This window comes from Oncorhynchus masou, chromosome 29 (genome assembly GCF_036934945.1).
Source record: "Oncorhynchus masou masou isolate Uvic2021 chromosome 29, UVic_Omas_1.1, whole genome shotgun sequence".
NCBI lineage: Eukaryota > Metazoa > Chordata > Actinopteri > Salmoniformes > Salmonidae > Oncorhynchus > Oncorhynchus masou.
In genome coordinates, this window is record NC_088240.1 from 55,132,757 (window position 1) to 55,154,996 (window position 22,240).

The 22,240-nt window shown below is 44.8% G+C and overlaps 1 protein-coding gene across 2 annotated transcripts in view; it reads right to left on the bottom strand.

The window, feature by feature from the left end:
* LOC135520030 (nuclear factor of activated T-cells, cytoplasmic 1-like) overlaps positions 1-22,240 on the bottom strand; it is a 90,884-nt gene that overhangs the window by 59,145 nt on the left and 9,499 nt on the right. For both annotated transcript variants that reach the window (XM_064945337.1, XM_064945338.1), the window contains exons 4-6: positions 12,082-12,284; positions 7,282-7,454; positions 5,485-5,625 (exon numbers count right to left, since the gene is read on the bottom strand). In XM_064945337.1, the coding sequence (XP_064801409.1) occupies positions 5,485-5,625; positions 7,282-7,454; positions 12,082-12,284 (517 nt within the window). The remainder of the gene's footprint in view (positions 1-5,484; positions 5,626-7,281; positions 7,455-12,081; positions 12,285-22,240) is intronic.

Below are 22,240 nucleotides of genomic sequence, written 5' to 3' on the forward strand. Positions count from 1 at the left end.
AAACAGGCCCGTAGGCTAGCTACCAGACACTAGCTACCCTACCCCTAAGCGGCAGCACACAGACATGTACACACACACATGCACACACACACATGCACACTCTGTTTGCATCAGTCATCCTGCAGGTCCTTGATGCAGAGCAATGGGGACGGCCTTAACATTTGAAAAGTAGAAGTAATTATTTTTCTGGGCACATTAAACCCTCCCGTAGTGCCACCATCCATGAGCTCTGCTCTTTTGATACAGAGAGGGGGATTGAGAAACAAGCAAAACAACACATAAGACAGGAAGAGAGAGGGAGAGAGAGGGAGAGAGTGAGAGGAACAGAAAGACAGTCCATTATGAGCCTCTTAAATGGACACCGGTCGACTACATATCTTAACCACTGTTATTGTGACAACAAATCAATCACTTTTTGATGGAAAACGGACAATTCATTATATATAGCCAAATCAAACTACATCTCAGTACAGATAATGTAGTTTTAGTTCGACCAAAAGATGAGGTAAAAAGGTCAATGGCATGCAGGATTTTGTGACGCTGTCATTGGCACACATTCACAATCGTACGACACCGGATCCGAAGCTCGTCGGATGTGGCAGGGCTTGCAAACTATTACAGACCACAAAGGAAAGCACAGCTGAGAGCTGCCCAGTGACACCAGCCTACCAGACGAGCTAAATAACGTCTATGCTTGCTTCGAGGCAAGTAACACTGAAACATGCACAAGATCATCAGCTGTTCCGGACGACAGTGTGTGATCACGCTCTCCGCAGCCAATGTGAATAAAACCTTTAAATAGGTCAGCATTCACAAGGCTGCTGGGCCAGACGGATTACTAGGACGTGTACTCCGAGCATGCGCTGACCAACTGGCAAGTGTCTTCCCTGACATTTTAAACCTCTCCCAAAACTGTCTAAATGACTACCGATCTGAAGCACTCACGTCTGTAGCCATGTAATGCTTTGAAAGGCTTGGCATGGCTCACATCAACACCATTATCCCAGAAACCATAGACCCACTACAATTTGCACAACAACCCAACAGATCCACAGATGATGCAATCTCTATTGCACTCCACACTGCCCTTTCCCACCTGGACAAAAGGAACACCTATGTGAGAATGCTATTCATTGTCTACAGCTCAGTGTTCAACACCATCGTGCCCTCAAAGCTCCTCACCAAGCTAAGGACCCTGGGACTAAACACCTCTCTCTGAAACTGGATCTTGGACTTCCTGACGGGCCGCCCCCAGGTGGTAAGGGTAGAAAACAACACATCTGCCATGTTGATCCTCAACACCTCCTGTACTCCCTGTTCACGTATGACTGAATGGCCAGGCACGACTCCAACACCATCATTAAGTTTGCTGATGAAACAACAGTGGTAGGCCTGGTCACCGACAACGATGAGACAGCCTATAGGGAGGAGGTCAGAGACCTGACCGTGTGGTGCAAGGACAACAGCCTCTCCCTCAACGTGATCAAGACAAAGGAGATTGTGGACTACAGGAAAAGGAGGACTGAGCAGGCCCCCATTCTCATCGAAGGGGCTGGAGCAGGTTGAGAGCTTCAAGTTTCTTGGCGTCCACATCACCAACAAACTAACATGGTCCAAGCACACCAAGACAGTCATGAAGAGGGCACGACAAAACCTATTGCCCCTCAGGAGAAAAGATGTGGCATGGTTCCTCAGGTCCTCAAAAGGTTTTACAGCTGCACCATCGAGAGCATCATGACGGGTTGCATCACTGCCTGGTGTGGCAACTGCTCAGCCTCCGACCGCAAGCCACTACAGAGGGTAGTGCGTACGGCCCAGTACATCACCGGGGTCAAGCTTCCTGCCATCCAGGACCTCTATACCAGGAGGTGTCAGAGGAAGGCCCTAAAAATTGTCAGACTCCAGCCACCCTAGTCATAGACTATACAAGCCTTTTACTCCGATTTTAACCTCAACATATAGTGAAACACACCAATAAACTTAGATTTGATTTACACATATGACACACATTGAAAGACAAACTCATTTTTCTGGGGGGAAATATGGAGATTGGGGATCTTCCTCCCACAGCATCTTTCCCCCATGCGTTTCCAAGGAAATTCCATTGTTTTGGTCGAGTTTCATTGTCCTCTTCACCCCATCTATTGAACATCCTACAATAAAGACTGTAGAGCACCAGATAGAACTCCACAGCCAAAGAAAATGTCTAAATATCAAATATGGGCGTTGAAGTATAGTAGGAAGGAGGTGCCCTCTCTGTGCAGCAATGGAATACCACGACATAGTTTGGCATAGAAAGCTCAAGTTAGGTCAAGTTAAGTCCTGTCTGTTGCTCTTTTGTAGCTCTTTAAGAATAGATCGTTGGAATTTTCCGGGGAGGTGTTTATTGGAGCACGTCTTGGAAAGTGAGCAGCTCTCCAAACCTTTAGTCGCTGCAGCAGTAATGGATGTCACCGCTGGAACACAAGCAGTTATGGCTACAGTGTGTGTGCGTGCGCGTGTGTGTGTGCGTGCGTGTGTGTGCGCTTTTACTTTTACAATGTAATATAAAACCATATTCATGGTTTACAACTTTAATATAATTCGATTTTATTGGATAGCTTTTTCCTTTTCCACTTTTTTTGTCTTCCGACCGAAATCAACAATGAGACTCAAACTCAAAAACTTTTCTCAAACTGCAATATTATGTGAACAAAATTCCAAGATGTCATTCTATATGAAACATTTAAATAGAGCATAAGAACATTTCTACAGATGTATCAACTCCTGTGAAGTGGCTATTATACAAAGGTTTCTGTGTGTGTGTGTGTGTGTGTGTGTGTGTGTGTGTGTGTGTGTGTGTGTGTGTGTGTGTGTGTGTGTGTGTGTGTGTGTGTGTGTGTGTGTGTGTGTGTGTGTGTGTGTGCGTGTGTGTGTCTGAGCGTGTGTGTCTGAGTGTGTGTGTGTGTGTGTGCATGTCTGTGTGTCTGAGTGTGTGTGTCTGAGTGTGTGTGTCTGAGTGAGTGTCTGAGTGTGTGTGTGTGTGTGTGTGTGTGTGTGTGTGTGTGTGTGTGTGTGTGTGTGTGTGTGTGTGTGTGTGTGTGTGTGTGTGTGTGTGTGTGTGTGTGTGTGCGTGTGCGTGTAGTACTGTGATAATGAGCTTTGAGCTGGGAGACCCTTGGAAGTACTGGGTCCTTTATTGCTTACAAAAGAGCAGACAAAGCAGACAGACACTGAGACAGGGTCAGGGAGAAGGAGGGGGCATGAAAATAAATCCCTCACTTTATGCACCCTCTCAGAAGTCTCGCTCCCTGGACGCCATGAGAAGGAAAACAAGCCACTGAAATGTCGATAGCAGGCAGCCGTGTGGGGATCCCTGGAGCACACACCACCCTGGCTAATCGCTTTAACGGGCCGATGAGGAGAGAGAAAGATAGTGAGGACAGGGCTGGGAGAGAGCGAGAGGGAACGAGAGAGCGGAAGGAGAAGGAGGGGGGGGATGGATGATGAAAGGTGAAGGGGGTAAAAGGGACGAGAAGGTGCTAGACGAGACAGGGCTTCCCTCTCTTCAGGGATCCCACTTCATGTGGAGTTAGTCAGACATGGGGAGGCTCCCAGCACATGAACAAGTCAATCTCTCCCTCTTCTCACCCCGGTGGGTTCTAAGGGGCTGAGGGGTTTGCCAGCCGTCAGGGTGAGAGAGACCCAATGACACAACTGTGGAGGGGTAAGGGGTTGATAAAGGGGTTTCGGGAGTGTGTGTGTGTGTGTGTGTGGGGGGGGGGGGTGAGAGGCTACTTTTGGCAGCAGGGGGTGTTTCCATGACAGGGAGACTCCAAGGCCAATAGTACCAGGCGTGGGGAAATCCTCTCCAAAAAACAGGAGCAAATACCTCGCTCAGAGCTGATAAAGGCAGCTGCAGAGTCCTAGAGCTTGCCATCTTCACCCAGGAGAAAACAGACACCCTCTCAGGAGATAATGACGTGTCAGGGCTGATGCTTCAAGTCTTGTACCAGTCTACTGAGTTGACCTGGAGTTGGAATGTACCTATAAGTCGTCTTTCTGAATAACACCTCCTCGATAGCTTGCCGAGCAACTCCAAATCATTCCTACGAGGATAAATCAAGACACTATGAAAAACCTCTCACATATAACTTTCTCTTCTCACAGCACAAACATTTTGAAACACAAGCAGTAAATGTCAGTTAACAAATGCCAAAAAAACACCACAGACAGTATATCTATATAAACCAATAATGAAAAAAGGTCAGATTATCCTCTTTCCTTGGAAAACATCTACAGCTATCCACTATCTCCTCATGATCATCATCATCATCACCATCATCACGTGTGTTTACACAGACCAGACTTGGCCAGTACAGTTGCCTTTGATTCACTAGACCCAATCAAGGAAATGACTGTTTGTAAACTTGATCACCAGTGTCTTCACATAGTCGTCTCTCCTCTCACTCCCACACAGAGAGGAAACGAATGGGAAAAATATTAAATGTAAAAGTAATAACAAATCACACTGCAGGAGGGGGGAGTCAGTGTGTGTGTGTGTGTGTGTGTGTGTGTGTGTGTGTGTGTGTGTGTGTGTGTGTGTGTGTGTGTGTGTGTGTGTGTGTGTGTGTGTGTGTGTGTGTGTGTGTGTGTGCATGTGACAGCATGAGAGAGAGATAAGAAGTGTGAGAGAGAGAGAGAGAGAGAGAGAGAGAGAGAGAGAAATAATAGGGGAGAAATTGTGGGACAGAGGTACAGATGCCATGCCTTAATTTGATCTTCCTTCTGTTGCAGGAAATGCAAACTTCTTGTATATTCAAGGTTTAAAAAGGCTTCTAAAGTTGGTAATTTCCACTTTGAAATTTCAGACTTGATTTTCCCTTACAAAAAAATGTATCAACCCCTACAAAAATGTCCATGAATTATAATCATGTTGCTGCAGGATTATTTTCCTGTTGTAGCAAACTGTCTCAAATTAAGATCCTACATCTGTACGAAGGTAACTTGAAAGACGTGAAAGAGAGAAGAGAGAGAGAAGAGAGAGAGAGAGAGAGAGAGAGAGAGAGAGAGACAGAGAGAGAGAGAGAGAGAGACAGAGAGAGACAGAGAGAGAGAGAGAGAGAGAGAGAGAGAGAGAGAGAGAGAGAGAGCAAAGAAAGAAAGAGACGTTGCACATGCCCCGCTTGTGATTCATTCCTTAACTTGTGGCGAGCGTCACTAAACAGGCAATGGAAACTTCTACAAATGTAAATACGGTTCGGTTAAAAATATAGTTCCTTAATGCACACCACATGTGGCTCCCTGGCAGACCCTGCTCTATTTTGACGGGAGGAGACCGAGGGAACGCAATGAAGGGAGAGAGAGAGAGAGAGAGAGGCAGACAGAGGGATAACTTAAAAGTGAGATATTAAGGAAGAGTGTGAGAGAAAGAGATAAAGATATATAGAGAAAGATAGAGAGAGAGATAGTGTGTGTAGCTGCTTTGTTTGCATCCTAATTTACCTTGGGCCTTCTCCACAAACACCACCTTGGAGTCTGGCAGAAAGTTGTGTCCGTTGAGGAGGATCTTCTTTCCCCCCATGGCAGGGTAGCTGTCCAGGCTCTGCTTCTCTACCAGGGGCAGCTCCTGTGCTGAGCGCTGGGCTGGAGGAGGGACAGACAGAGAGACAGACAGGCAGGCAGACAGACAGACAGACAGACACGAGGAGAGAGTGTTAATTCACATCCAACTTGGCACAATAGCTGGACAAAAAAAATAATAAAACAGTGAGCGGATATACACTTTATACTGCATACACAACAGCACTCTATACTGCTCAAGCTTTCCTTACCCACTCCCCATCCGCCCCCAGACCTCCAGATCCCCTACCTCCCCAACTCTGCCATGTCACAGCAGGAGTTGCTTAGCAACCGCCTTATCAGTTTTCAAATGGCTTTTTAACACCACTGGCTATTTTCTGATTGTCAGACAACAGACTTTTTATTTTTTAAACGTGAAATATATAAAAATGGATCAAAACAATATTTATCTGGTGACCCAATCAGCTTTTTTACTTTCTAGATTCATTATTTTTCATATTCACCCAGGGAGGAACAAGCCAAATAACAAGTCATACTTCAGTCATACTTTATCCACCACCTGTCTCTGCTTTTATCAATGCACCTCAGGGGTTCTTGGTTATCAAGACCATGTTCACAGCCAGACGCACAATGCTCCGTCATTACATCCCTATGCAATTGACTTGACTCATTCAGTCATCTGTAATAATGATCCATCAGTCCATTGTAAAAAAAATAAAATAAAATGCAGTAATCAATCAAAACATGTGTCATCATCAACCTTGGACTAGAAACTACAAGACGAGCACATTCCTACCACCCATCACACATAGTCTATCTCCTCAGGATGGACATGACCACACACACATACACACACACACACACACACACACACACACACACACACACACACACACACACACACACACACACACACACACACACACACACACACACACACACACACACATATACACACACATATAAACACACATATACACACACACAAACACACCCATACACACACGCACACACACTCAACTGATTGACATAGTTAGCGGTTTCCATACACACTTCCAACCCCGTGAGATCTCGAGCTGGCAAATGACCCTTCATACACCTCTGATAATAGTGTCACCTCACCACAATAAGTTAGGCATAGAGTCATAAAATGCACTGAGGGATATATGACATACAGTGGGGCAAAAAAGTATTTAGTGAGCCACAAATTGGGCAAGTTCTCCCACTTAAAAAGATGAGAGAGGCCTGTAATTTCATCATAGGTACACATCAACGATGAGATTTTTTTTCAGAAAATCACATTGTAGGATTTTTTATGAATTTATTTGCAAATTATGGTGGAAAATAAGTATTTGGTCACCTACAAACAAGCAAGATTTCTGGCTCTCACAGACCTGTAACTTCTTCTTTAAGAGGCATCACCTCACAGTTATCAATGAAAGTACAATGCATTCAACAACTTGGCAAATTGCTTTCATCATATAAAGATTTGAATTGGGTCCAAAAGGCCACATCATACTGATTTCCATGCTAAGAGAGTGTTTTGGGTTTGTGTGTGTGCACCTGTGGATATGTGTGTTCATAACGAACAGTCATTGTGTGTGTGTGTGCGTGTGTGTGTGTGTGTGTGTGTGTGTGTGTGTGTGTGTGGGTGGGTGCACGTGTGTGTGTGTGTGTGTGTGTGTGTGTGTGTGCACGCACATGTGCGTGTATACTCACAGCACTCGATGGGGTTGGAGGAGGCCTGTAGGGAGATGGTCCTGCCATTGGGCTGGTTGATGTGCACACGGAACACCATCCTCACACGCGTGTTTTTCCGCCCGATGTCCGTCTCGCCCTTACGCAGCTCGATGTCAGAGTTCCGCAGCTTCAGGATCCCTGCACAGTCAATGCTGTCACACAGGGGAGAGGATCCATTTTAGCATCAGCATATAGGTACTAATCAATATACTGTCTGGATGAGCACTATGCTACTGCTTGTCTCCGAAATCCAGAGTTTATTATAGACCATGATCATCAGACTACATTGAGACATAGATTACAGATGGAATATACTGTATCATCATACTGTATCATCATACTGTATCATCATACTGTCATCATACTGTGTCATCATACTGTGTCATCATACTGTGTCATCATATAACAGAAACATAAAAAAGTACAGTATATTATTATTACGTCATCATCATGAGATCATAGAGACATCTATATTGCAGATGTACTAGTTAGTTCACTGTCAGGAACAGGTCCTGGAAAGAGGGGTTGGGTTAAATGCGGAAGACGGTTGACACATTTCAGTTGAAGGCATTCAGTTGTACAACTGACTAGGTATCCCCCTTTCCCCTATTTGATCAAAGAGACCAGGGCCAGATCCACAAAGCCTCTCCCAAGGTAAGAGTGCAGGTCTAGGATCTGTCCATAAAATATTATTAATTATGATCTAAAAGGCAAAACGGATCCTAGATCAGCACTCCGACTCAGAGACGTCTCGTCTAAACTTCCGGATCGCAGATATCGTAAGTCCAGCAGAACACTACTGAGTCACTTCCCATTTCTTCTAAGAACAACATTCATTTGTTTATGTGACTTTTAATATTCCTGGCGCCCCAGAATACAGCTCTCTGGAGCAATCTTCAGGGTCGTGTTCATTAGGGCAAGTAACTGAAAACGCTTTAAAACTATGTGCAACTGTTTCACTCAGTTTATCGTCTATTAGTGCCTAATGAACACCGCCCAGGCCTTTGGTCTCTCCACCGTCACTTTCCAGAGGAGAAGCCCATTGGCTGCCGCCTGCATTCTCACAGCCACTTTATAACCCCCTGTCTACCCCCCCCCCCAAAAAAAGCTCCCTCTGCACTGTTCGGGTCTCATACTTTTAACATTTCAAACATTTACGGTTTCAACCTCACTAACCAATGCCACATTTAGCTGCAGACTTGTTTTTTTTTTAATTTGCTGTCTTTATTTATTTTATTTCATTTAATATATTATTTTTTTTTGCGGGAGGATTTTCCTTCTTAAGGGAAAAAGGCATCACTTTTCAGACAGGTCTTTCAAGAAATTAAACTAAAACCAAAAAGTTGCTGGTAAAAAGTCAAGAAATACATATGGGATATGGCTTGGCGTTTCAATAATTTGACATTGTAGCTTTTTGGGTGGAATTCCTGGAACATGTTAAATGTCAAGTTTTATACACATTTTCCCCTTCACTTTGGTCTATCTGAATGAGATTTTTTTTAATTATTTTTTTTTTTTAAAGAAGACTTACAACAAGTTTCTTTAGTGGCTCATGCATGATGTAAGTGTTCAGTCACGCAGTTATGGTTTTAAAACAAACACATTAGAGGTAGTACGCCATGCTCTGTTTTACTGTCAAACAACTGTTGGAATGAACATTAGTGTCTCTTTTCATGAACTATGGTGTGGAGCAGCCAGTCACGGCTTGTACCAGTGATATGTTGAAGTCAGCTCAAAGTCAAGATCTGTACGGACGGCATGGCGACTGTTGGTCATAAAAAACACTGCCAGATGTATCCTACACTTGTGGTGGAACAGTGTCAGCAAAGCATTAAGTCACTGCAAAACATTAAGACTGCAATGGTGGAAAGGGAAAGGGGGATACATGGTCAGTTGTACAGGACAGGTGGCAGGAAACGGTTACCGAACAAAAACTGGATTTGCAGGTTGATGGTTCACTTGACATTTGTTTGTCAAATCAATATGAACTGACAAATGTTGAGTAGTTGAGTGGAATTGTTTTTTTCTCTCCCAACAACAACTCTACTTGTTCAGTGAATGTTACATGATTCAAAATCATAGTATAGAAGTAGCCCGGAATGTTCTAGATTCTCAAAGACAACATACTGTGTAATAAAGCTACTGGCTACTATCCATTTCAATGGGTGGATACTAAACCACAGATACAACTTTATCGGTAACAATAGGGAAGAAAGAGACAGATTGATATGTGTCTGGCGTCTGACATCCGTTGTCTACAGTACCGGCTATGTAACGTCCCACACCGTGAGCGAGCGAGAGAGAGCTGGCGTGAGAGCAAAGGGCTGGCCGGAGTGTTATCAGGCTGACTGTTAACAGCTCAATGGAAAGACTCCGTCAGCGACCGACCCTCCTCAGACAGACCCTGGCCTTCCAGCCAGCCGATAGAGAGAGAAAACATGGGCTGTGTTCATTAGACACCAAACAGATGAAAACAGACTGAAACATGTAAGGACTACCTGAACTAAGAAATGCTCATTTACTTTGTCTGTCGCGAAAACACTTTAAAAGGTTTTCAGTAGCGTGACCTAATGGACACTACCCTGGCCTACAATGTTCTACCCCAACCCCGAGGCTCAGTTCTACAATATCCTTTAGCTTACATGGTGACGACAAAAGGGGAAACATGACGTCATCTGAATAGTTTTCTCGAATATCAGATTTATCCATTGTGCCCTGTAAAGTGTAATGGCTGAAGTTATTCAAAGTATCCCCTGTCTAGATTTGATACATTATAAAGGGGCAGTACAGCATTGTTGGAAATGGAAGGTTCAACTATGTTAAACCAAATAAGTTCATTTTCCAGTCAAAGAGATCTGATATCTCATGGTGCTTGCCAAATATCTTCGTAACCTCCCACAATATCGAAACAAATATTCAAATAAGCTTTAACTTAATATAAGCCCATTCAATCTACACCAGTTCTTCTAAAAAAGATGTTATACCATTGAAACACAGAGGAGAGTAAAAGCTACAGTTTAGTAGGTGGTGATGGAGCTTGAGTTGAGATTTAGCTGCCTTCTCCATCAGAGAAAAGTCCTGGGCCTTGGGACAGCAGACCAATTGAGACCTGAACAGAGCCTCAGGGCAGGAGCTGCTGCCTGGGTACCCTGCGGAGCGCAACCTTCTGACCTGCTGGAGATCCGGAGTTGGAGAGTGATTTACAGCTGCACACAAGGATATAGTGATTTCAAGAATTGGGTATTTTTATGCACACGGCAGATTGGGTGCAATGGGGAGAAAACCAAAAGAAATGAGGCCTATTGGATTTCCTGGGCATTATTCCTTTTAGACTTCTACATTCTGTACTGCACTGTATTAGCATTGCTTTGGTTGTCTTTCTTCCTGAATTCCAACACACACTGTTGGTGATCATTGCAAATACTGCAATGGTACCATTTTTAACACTAGAAGCGCAGAGGCAGTCCTTTTGACTGCATATGAATTTAAAATAGAAAACTCTCTGCCATTGTTAGTCATGCCCCCCTCCTATATAAGAATTTGGTTAGAATATCACAAACAGAACTTGTGTTATAAGCAGTTTTAAGAAGACGTGACTTATTGTTTGCAGGGAAGACGTTTTGATTCCAATATAATATGAGAAAGAGCAGATTCTGAGGTTTCCAAAACACTTTTGTTAAACAACTCTCAAAATTGAAGAGATGGGCTTCCCGGGTGGCGCAGTGGAACTCTGGGTTCGCACCCAGGCTCTGTCGCAGCCGGCCGTGACCAGGAGGTCTGTGGGGCGACGCACAATTTGCCTAGCGTCGCCCGGGTTAGGAAGGGCTTGGCCAGTAGGAATATCCTTGTATCATCGTGCACTAGCGACTCCTGTGGCGGGCCGGGCGCAGCGCATGCTAACCAGGTCGCCAGGTGCACGGTGTTTCCTCTGGCTATCGGGCTGGATGCGAGCTGGGTTAAGAAGCAGTGCTGCTTGGTTGGGTTGTGTTTTGGAGGACGCATGGCTTTCGGCCTTCCGAGCCCGTATGGGAGTTGTAGCGAGACACGATAGTAACTACTAACATTTGGATACCATGAAATTGGGGAGAAAAAATTGGGGGTAAAATTCCCAAAATAAAAATAAAATAAAAAATTTAAGAGATACACTCAAATTATAAATCTTGCCAAGAATAACACATGTGAGCAAGCAGCAGCAGATAGCTTACTGCAGGGTTCCCAACAGGCAGCCCACAGGGGATTTTATTTGCCCCCATCCAAGTTTTGTGAGCAAAACAAAACAAAGTTAAAAAAAAAATATATATAATAAAATACCAGAAAATCAGCTCCAAGTGATTTTAATTTTGGAAATCCGTTCCCAAAGTGTTCCCACACAATATAAAGACACATGATCGTATAGAAATGTAAGCAAGGTTTGAAATTATTCCGTTTTTGTCAAATATTATATCTGTTTGGGCTACTTGTGGTCAATTTGCAGTCTACATATTATTTGTAATTATGTTCCTGTCCCCTGATCATCCGCTCAAGGTCAAATCTGCCTGCGGCTGAATCTAGTTGATTAAGCCTGGCCTACAGTAACATAAACAAATGAAAATGCTATTGTGTTTTAATGTTACCCAAGACCTTCATAAACACAACCAAATTAGAATGAAATATGAAATGCATTTATGACACTGTTAGAATGTTGAAAGAGAGACAGAGAGAGAGAGAGAGAGAGAGAGAGAGAGAGAGAGAGAGGAGAGAGAGAGAGAGAGAGAGAGACAAGGAGAGACAAGGACTTACATGGCTCGCATGTTGTTCTCGGGCAGCAGAGGGATCTCCAGCACCTTGGTGTTGGACTGCAGGGCCTCGTGGCTGGCGGTAGAGACAGTCTTGCCCGTGATGCGGTGGACCTGGTAGAAGGCGTGCGGTCGCAGGAGGCGGTCGTCTGCGGTCCCGATGAACAGCTGCAGGGTAAGGGGCTCGCTCTCCATGTAACCGTAGAGCTGGCGGGAGAACAAAGAGATCCAGGTGAGACCCAACGCCGGGTTTTAAAGCACCTCATAAACAACCCGTCATTTGGGGAAACAGAGATTGAACACCACATCAGGTACCGATAGTTAAGAAGCCCTTTAATGATTGCTTTTAGTGAAGTTTGTTTGGGGGGAGGTTTCAGAAAATAGGCCCTTTGGTCGGATTTGTTTTTCGGTCGGGTTGGAGACCCATTTCCAGATTCTTGAAGTCTTCTGTTTTTCAAATTTGGGAGCGGTTTGTTAATGTACATCCCTTTAGGGGAAGGTTAAAGAGGGTTTTGATATTTTGGAGGTAGTCTGTCTGGGGTAGAGATCTTCTGGGCAGCCAGACACAAGTGCTGATGGAGAGGTTGGCTTCCCATCACTTCACTGTTCATTAAAACCTCACAGCCGCCATAAAAAAAAGTGCCCAAGGAGAGGCTAGCAGTTGACAGTGACTCAATGGAAAGTGACCATTTTGGAGACCAAATAGAAAACCAAGATGATAATTTAAAAGTCTGCCTAAGAGCACGATGCACAATGTTTATGAGGATTTGATCCCCTCGGCAATGGACTGAAGTTAGTAAACATAAATTTGCATGTCAGAAAAGGAGTTGAATTCATAAGGGATAATCATAAACAGTATGTTGGCAATCTATGTTAAATATTTCTGCTGATGCACAATACGTATTAAGTATTTTAAATGCAATCCTTGATAGAATTGCTTTTTAATGTGATCAGCAAAATCTCAAGAACAATAAATCCTAGATGATTAGTAGCTCCACATGTGTTCAATAAATGTCTTGTACACACAATATCAAAATACCAATGTCTATGAGAAAATATAAATTCTGGTCAAAAGTGACACACACTCAATTGAAACAAAATGTCATGACTCTTTATCGATTTGTCCATATTTCTTAGTCTCGGGGCTCTCAACGAATCATCTGAGCGTGAATCATCGACCAGCCATGACCAGCCATCATTATCGTAGAGCACTCAATCGATTCACTTTATATGCGTTGTGTGCGTTGTATTGACCTGCTCCCTTTTCAATAAGTGATTAAAGATTTTGTTTAAGTATAACTCTGACTTGTGTGACAAGTTTGTCTCTCCACATTTGATAGTAAAGAAATGAACCACCACATTCTACATTGTTGATTACATTCTTCTGCGTTTGGTTATAAACTCAGTTGCCTTGTGGTTATAGAGCACCCTGAGATTGGAATATGGAAGTGTGACCCCTGTGGCCGAGTCATACCAAAGACTGTAAAAATAGGACCCAATGCGTCTCCACTTGGCACACAGGAGATTGACTAAGGATAAAGACCCTGCGATAGACTAGCGTCCTGTCCAGGGGTGTACTTGTACATTAAGCTGCCTCACACTACAGAAGCAGGGGATAGGCTCCGGCTCCTATGAGCTCAGGCTACTTACTATTGGTTGCAAAATACAGAAGAATATCTCTATCCACATTTACATGGATAGCTTGACTTTCACACAAAAAAAACACCAGGTCACAGTGAAGCAAGGATAGCTTAATCGCAAGTCGCTCACTCCCTTTAAAAACATTCACATACTTGTGCCTAGCATGCTGACAGCATACAATCCCTTGGCCTCTGGGCATTTATGAACCTGCATTATGATTTTCATTAAGGCCTATGAAGCTCAGGAGCGGAACCAGAGACGGTGTCACACAGAGATGAAAGAGGCCCCTTGTATCGGAACCACCACTTCCAACAGTTATACACTTCCCCTCTTCCTCTCACGGACCAACTTTAGCTGCTACAGATTCCCCAATAAAAGCAAGTACAGCAAAAAACAGGGATGGAAATCTAGCTAAGACGGCTACTACTTAGTACTACTCACTAAACCCAGTAGACTATCGTTGCTGAGTGTGATCTCCAATAGCCCCAATAGCCAAACAATAGCTAGGTGAGAAGGCGATGCCTGTCAGTTCATTGAACATTTAGTCAACCTTAGAAAAACTAGAGTCATCTAAAACAACCAGGGCAACCATCTAGAACAACAAAAAAACACCTAGAACAACCATAAAACAACCAGGACACGCATCTGGAAGAGTGCTCTGCAACCCTGTTCCTGGAGATACCATCCTGTAGGTTTTTCGCTCCAACCCTATTCTAGTGCGCCTGGTTCTAATAATTAGCTGGTTGATGAGCTAAATCGAGTTAGTTTACAACTGGGGTTGGAGTGAAAACATACAGGATGGTATCTCTCCAGGAACAGGGATGGAGAGCCCTGATCTACAACCATCTACAACAACACTGTCTTCAGAAAGAAGCATGGGGGATGGTTGAAACCCATTCAGAGAGGGGGAAAATACTTCAACCTCGGGAGAAAATGGCAACTGTGCACATTCCTCAATGTGGTGAATGTTACAAAATATTTGGGAGAAGAATCCTGACCCAGGCCCATTTGCTAACCCAATGGACCACTTCCGGTGCAACCAAATCTTTAGACCTCCCAAGCTCCCAGGCAATGTTTGTTCAAGTGTGTGTGTGTGTGTGTGTGTGTGTGTGTGTGTGTGTGTGTGTGTGTGTGTGTGTGTGTGTGTGTGTGTGTGTGTGTGTGTGTGTGTGTGTGCGTGCGTGCGTGCGTGCGTATGTGCATTTAATGTGGACTTGGAAAAATCTCCAAACCTAGAGATCCTCCAAAACTTGGGGATCCGGTCTGAACGGTCGACAGGCAAACCTCGCACTGGGTAACGATGGACAGACTTCCATGGCTTCACACAGCTAGGTCCTTGACCACATCAGAGACCGTCACAAGAAATCACTTACACTCGACAGGTCCTAACCAAACAACGTCAATCTGAAAAAAATCCCACAAATTGCTCAATTATGTCCCCAGTACAAGTGTATCGTTTCAAAATCCCCTTCTTAAAGTTCAGTCTTATGGAAGTTCAGCGCGGCTGTGCCCGAGTGAAAACAGCGAGTCAATCGGAATAAGCGACCCGGTGTTTATTTAACGAATTGAGTCATAGAACAAAACACAGACCACATGTAACCTTATGACATAATCTGATTAATGGATTTATAATTGCCTTTGCAGGGGGGTCAGGGATTGGGAAGTAAGTGAAGGTAGAGAAATACGTCATTGGAATCTTGTAATCTCCAGTATTTTGTCTGCCTTGTTGGCCATGTTGACACTCAGTAACAACCCACTCTGCCAAACACAAAGGGGAATTACCAACCGAAGACACAATCAGCACGCATCTATGGAGGCAGTGAAGAAAGACTTAGAGTTAATTTTGCTCAAACTGATAATAAACTTGCCAGGTGACTGTGAAAACAAGTGAAGTGAGGGGCATCTACAAACTGAAGGCATAATTGTCTGGTGCGACATATCGAGTTGTGCTCATGCCTGCCCATGCAGTAGCTCTCTGTTGGTAAATTCTCAACACAGTACAGTACAGTACTAGACATATGCTATCCAAGGGTCTCAATAATGGACAAAACAGCAGCAATCATTACAAAATGATCTGGTTTTCTACTTCTCGACTTGATATCGTCCCCTGATTCAGACATCAAGGGAACTAGTTAGGCAGGCTATAGCCTCCTTTTCTCCTTCACTTTCCCCTTTTTTCTTCTTCAGAGCTCCACAGTGTCTCCAGCATCTGTCCTGACCTGTGTGCTAGCCACACATGCTAGTCATCAGTGAGTTACGCTGGGGTCAGGAGCTTCTTGAAGTCTATGTGTCTCCAGAGAGCACTTCATCCATGCGGTGACCTCACCAGCAGACGCCTCTCTCTGCTCGCCTTTTCATATTTTACTTACAGTGTCACCAGTGGTAATTACGCTTAGCCGCCACATGCTACCAGTTACTTACACATAGACAAGTCGACCGAGAAGGAAGGAAAAGGTTGTACCATCATGCTACGACGGAACCGATGGAACCGGGCACGAGGTACCAGTTTGAAAACGCAAAATGGTCTGTTAAAAATGGCATAATTTCTTTATGATTTAAGAAAAGGCTGCCACTCTGCCACTCGAAGCCTGTGTCCTCTGTCCCTTTTGTTCTTTGCTCCTCGGTAGACTATGTTATTGAATTTCATGGTGACCTCCAACCATTACCTTAGCCTCAGCCTTCACGTGCCTGTGTATGGATAAACCACAAGAGGTGAAGTGTGTATGTGTGTTGGGGGTTATTCTTTCTCCCTTCACTTTATCCCTTCACTTGGCAATGCTACGGTAGCGCACGATGGCGGTGGGGTCCTACGGTGGGGTAGGGAAGTGATTAATGAGTTCAAGCAACCCTCAGTGATGCTTCCCGACAGCGAAAGGAACGTGGCAGGCTCCCCCTTGGGCGTTCTCCCTCAATTCATTTACCATATGTGCTCCCTCAACCCTCCTCTCCCCTATCCCCTATCTACCTCTTTCCCTCTCTGCTCCTGTGACCTTCCCTAGTCCACACACACCAACCACAAGCTGAGCGCAAAATGTACTTCATTTTAAATCCTCACAAGGGCAATAAGAAAAGACAAAGTTGAGGAACCATGGTGAAGTTTAAGCGTGGTTCAACGAGAGAGGCTTTGCACACCTGTGAATCCTACTTCATATTTGTGTCTCCAGCCATCTATGAGTCTAGACACACAGCCTAATCTTGACCAGATGAGTTTAGCGGAGCTGTGAATGTAGTCAAGCTGGGCTACGTATATTTATTTTTGAGATCATCTCAAACCAAATTTGAATCGAAGCGTAATTTGCTGCAGTCACACTACACCAGCTTCTGCCACTGCATGTGCCATATTACATTACACCTCTAACCACCATCTACTGGCAAGTTAGACAGCATCTCCTCTTCCAACACGTGCCATGCAGGATGGACCGAATCTCAAATAAAACCGTTTGTACATGTCAGCTGAAGCATTAATTGTGTAATTGTACGCAGCTGGGATGTCTGGGTTTTGACGGTGTGTAACTGCGAGGGTGTTGAGCTCAGAAACCAGAGCTCACCCCGTCCTTTTCCACCATTCATTTCACATGAACCATTACAGATCCATCACCACGGCTGCTAAAATTCAGCCCTGAGATGGTGGTGCTCCGAAGAGGTTTTTCCTATGGGCTTTCAAACCACGTTCACTATGTTCTCTTTAATGAGAATCATGTGTCCCTGTCAGTGATAGCTTAACGAACTTTATGTTTTTTATTCTCTTTTTTTTTGTAGCTGGTGCTTTATCACCTTGGTTTACGTACTGTTTATATAAAAACTCGACTTCACACTTGTCAGTGCTATGCTCAAGCTCCAGAGGCAGGCCCGGTTGAAATATGACAGAGAAAAGATTTGCACGTGTTTGTTTAAGAAAGTGACTTGCTGGTGAATAGCAGCACAGTCTGGGCTGTGGGGAGAGTGTGAATATGGACCTGCACTGGAACGCTCTCTTTCCCATCCAACTCTTTCTAGCTCCCAGAGATTTCATCACCGCCTGGAGAAATGTCATGACTCGTAGTCCACGTGACGCATGCAGCGGCGGGGAGAGAAGACAGGAAGCGGGGGGGGGGGGAAGGGAGAGGAGGGACCAGCTCAGGTTTTCCCCATTATCACGCTCCCTCTCTCAAGTGCTGACAGTCACACGGCAAGACTTCGCCGTACCCAATTCAAACACTCATCCCAAGCTCTCTTTCCCTCCATACTGTCTTTATCATCATCTTTCTCCAGTGCCTCACAGTCATACAGTATTCATATATCAACATGTGACTTTTTAATGTATCGGGTTTCCCAAAGTTCCAAATGGCACTTCTTTATACAAGCGACAAAGCGGCTATATTCCTCAACGTTTTTATTGAAGTGTATGCCCCCAACGTTATGTAATCAAGGGCAACGTTTCAAGTCCTGGCCTAGACCAGCAAAATCCAAGTTCCAAATAAAAGAACAACTTGTTACCAAAATGTGTAGGCATAACGTTTTAGCCAAGGTACAGGGTATTACATTTGGGCAGATTGATGTGTAAATGATTTCAGTCTAACCCTGATATAAAGGCTGGTAACCAGTGTTTTTCCTCATAAATCTGGCGGCTTCTGGTCCTCACCTCAAACCAGTGAAAATGCAGGCATTTAGTCCAATTCTTTCCAGTTGCTGTTCAATGGTAATTAGTGGTTGCCCAATATACCAAGGCTGTGAGTAAGGGAAGCCCCTCGGAGGCAGAAACACAGTTTCATGGGAAACTTAACTGCTCCTCGGGACAGCCACGACTGCCCCTTGTAGAGCAGTACACGGTCGTGTTCAGTAGGGACAAAATGAAAATACAAAAATGCTCTCGAAATGAAATGAAACAGGGAGGTACGATCCGAACTTTTACAATAAGAAACGCTAATGTTCATCTCTGTTTTGCGAAACGTTTCACTACGGTGTTCGTCGATGAACACAACCCAGGAGTCTGCACGGAAGAACCAAAGGCGTCTTTCATGTTTTAAACAAGAAGTGGCACCGGATTTAAAACACAATAAATGACGTACATTTACTGTAACTGTTGCTGAAAACATTACACAGCCAGCTTAGGTGTCAAGGTGAAAAGGCACATGTTCGACCAGCAGCACATATATACGCTAAGGCCCTTCATGTCATCCTAAAGGAAAAACACAAAGGTTGCTGTACTGTACTGTAACACACAGTTCTACCAGATGGTTACGCCAAGCACACATTCATGCGGATGAGAGACACATTCCGTCTACCATGCCTTCATTTTCCAAACGGAGAGTTAACGAGAGAGCCTGTCATAGTGAGGCAGGCCCTGCAGGCCCAGTTGTTATAATTACAGTATATACTCTATCCATATGTCGTACTTACTACAACACTGTGTGATGGGTCTAATACTCTACAGGTGTTGTCTAACACTGCGTGCCCTGTGAGTGTTTATATGTGTTTCCTATGGTTTCCTGTCTCAATGTAAAACTGAATGAAATTTCCCGAGAGGTTCACATCCCAGGTTGCTACCCCTCAATGCAAATATAATTCCATGTAATTCCACTTTGGCAATCATTCAATTCCATCATAATATTGGTTTCTTTGGAAAAACTCATCCATCATGACATGGTGGCCTTCGGAGTGTAAAGGGAGGTAGAGGATTTTTCCTGAGCATGCCTTTGTAAACCGTGTTGTAGACGTTGGACATAACTGTGGTGAGAGGAGGGGGAGCCTGGTGAATCATCAGGGGGAGACCGGGGAGGGTAGTTGGGGTAGAGCAGAGGACCCTCCATCCCGTTAATGGGCGCTGTGGTCTGCAGCCAGTAAGTAAAGTGGAAAAGTGGCCGCGGGGGTCAGGACGTGGTACATCATCACGAGAAGGGGCTGAGAGGGGCTGAGAGGCCTGCACTGTAGGTCTGCAAACAAATGATGGAATGTTGGATCGAGGAGCCAGAAAGGAAACCGGTGGGGGTGATAGGTTACGGACAGCAGAGTGCAGACAGTGTACCGCATAATCTTGAGGTTTCCATCAGTGTGGGGATGTGGCAACAGGCTGCAGCTCGGGGCCTCCCCAGATTTACGTCTTCATCTTGCAAGAGGGGCCGGTGGAGAGCGGTATGGTGGAGGAGACGGAGCTAGGAGCTGAGCATGATGTCACCGTTAGAAAGGGAAGTTTCCTAAACAAAGGGGAGCCTTTGTGTTTGGCAGCCGGGATAAGAAAAACACCTCTGTTCATTATGTAGGAGCTACAGGAGGACTTCCGTGCTAGAAAATTGAGTGGTCATGAAGACAGAAACAGTGGCAGTGTAAAGGTAGCAAACATTGTTTTGAGTAACATTGTTTTTCAGTCAGGTGTTTGTCAGTTAGTGTTCTTGGGGTCATAGCGTGTTTGAGAGAGGTTTGAGGAATGAGCGGCTCATGAGGAGCAACATCGGCAGTGAAGCGGAGGCCCCCTGGGCCAGGATGGTGGTGGAGGAGGAGGCATCGGACGGGCTCTGGGACTAGTCTCACCTCACCCTACCCCTCCTCTTCTCCCTCCACCGAACCTCAGGGCCACCCGGGCCCTAATCAGCAGGAAGCAGAGTCTCTCTGGGGGTAACACAGCTGAGACCCAGCTGCCTGCCTGCGTGGTGACTCCCTGTGCCCTCCCTCTCTCCCTCTTTCCTCTGCGCCGATCCCTCCCTCTGCCCTCCCTACACCCTTCCACCGCCTCACTCTCTCTGTCTGCCCTCATAACATCTCTCTCTCTCCCTCCATCTTCCTCTCTCTGTCTCCCCTCATAACATCTCTCTCTCTCCCTCCATCTCCCTCTCTCCCTGTCCTCCCACATTACTAAACACTCACCCATTTTCCATGATTGCACCACCCACCGATCGCCTGCCACTCATTGCTCATAACAGCAGGGCACCCCAGGGACTACAACATGCCCTATCACCCCTATCCAGCCTCCCTGGGGACTGCGCAGGATGAGTGAAGAAAGAGAGAGAGAGAGCGAGAGAGAGAGCGAGAGAGAGAGAAAGCGAGAGAGAGAGAGAGCGAGAGAGAGAGAGAGAGAGAAAGCGAGAGAGAGAGAGAGAGAGAGAGAGAAAGCGAGAGAGAGAGAGAGAGACAGAGAGAGAGAGAGACAGAGACAGAGAGAGAGAAAGAAGAGGAGGAGAAAGAGATATTTGCCTCCACATCCTACACATAGGGGAGAGATATGATGAAATCCTGTCTTCATTTTGCAAATGCTGTGTGTGTTTGCGTGTGTATCAAGTATTTACCTGACCTTCAGCATTAATCGTTCTCTGCCAACAAACTTCCAGTCAGAAGCTTGATTCTTATTTTCCCAGAGATTCTAATTCACTCCAAATATAATATTTGAGGTGTTGAATCATTGTTCCACAAAAGTAAAAAATGTGAACAATGTGAGTGGGTGAGAATATGCGCGTCACGAGAGCAGCTGTCATTCTGTTTATCGGAATCATCGCAATATTACCACCATAGGCTGGCACACAGTTGCTAATACCTTATTCAGTACTCTATATGGAATAAAAATTGACACAAGTGATATTGGCTCTTTCAATTCATCTTTCCTCGATTCCTCACATCCTCTCTCCTTCCCTCCTTCACAAAAAGGCATTGGAGTAGAACATCTGAGGGGAGGGATCTTGGACCTTCTGCAATACAGCTGAGAAGGAGGCGAGGAAATAGGCTCTGAGGAATCAAAAAAAGAAAAAGAAAGGGCCTCGATGCTTGAGGCTCTCAATGGAGATTCATCAGGGTTTATGCAGGCTTGTAGGGTGTTGGAGTTTCTTCTCAATTCACTTCACTCAAGTATCTGTGAAGTAAGACAGTAACTGTCCTCGTCATTACCATCACCTATCTGGGAAAATTGTCCCACACGTACACACACAGGATGCTAATTCCCTAATCCTGATTCACTCCTTAGACCCCTTAAAGACTAACATACAGCCTAAGTCACAAACGAAATCAAGTTCAGTTTCACCTGCTATAACACTGAACGTTGGTCAAAGTCTCTCAGTGCAACATGGGATGGCAGGGGAGTAAAATGTCAACGGTGCACTTTTTTTATGTCGTTGTACACAAAGGGTTTTAATGAATGGGTGTAATTACTTTCATTTTGAGCGAGAAACTGAAGCTTGAGTGGCTATGTCTATAACACCTTGTTGGGCGCGACAGCTGTTGTCAGAAGTGAAACTCAGCAGGTTACATTGTGCTGAAAAGATCTATTTGAAGAACAAAAAAAAAACGGGCTGCAGTGCTAACAATACATGCTGAGTGATTTGCAGAGAAGCAGGAACCATCAAGTCGGAGAGAAGAGAAGAGGGTTTGCTCAGCCCTTCTAAGAGGCAATGTGCTATGCTATACTTGTACTTCCTTTGCATTTATATATAAGCTATGTGCTGTTATATTTATACACAGTGAATATATAATGACACACACACAACCCCCTCCCCTCCCCCCATACACACACTACTGTCTTAGTAGCCTACCAGGGTCCCCACCTTGAGTAAACCAACATG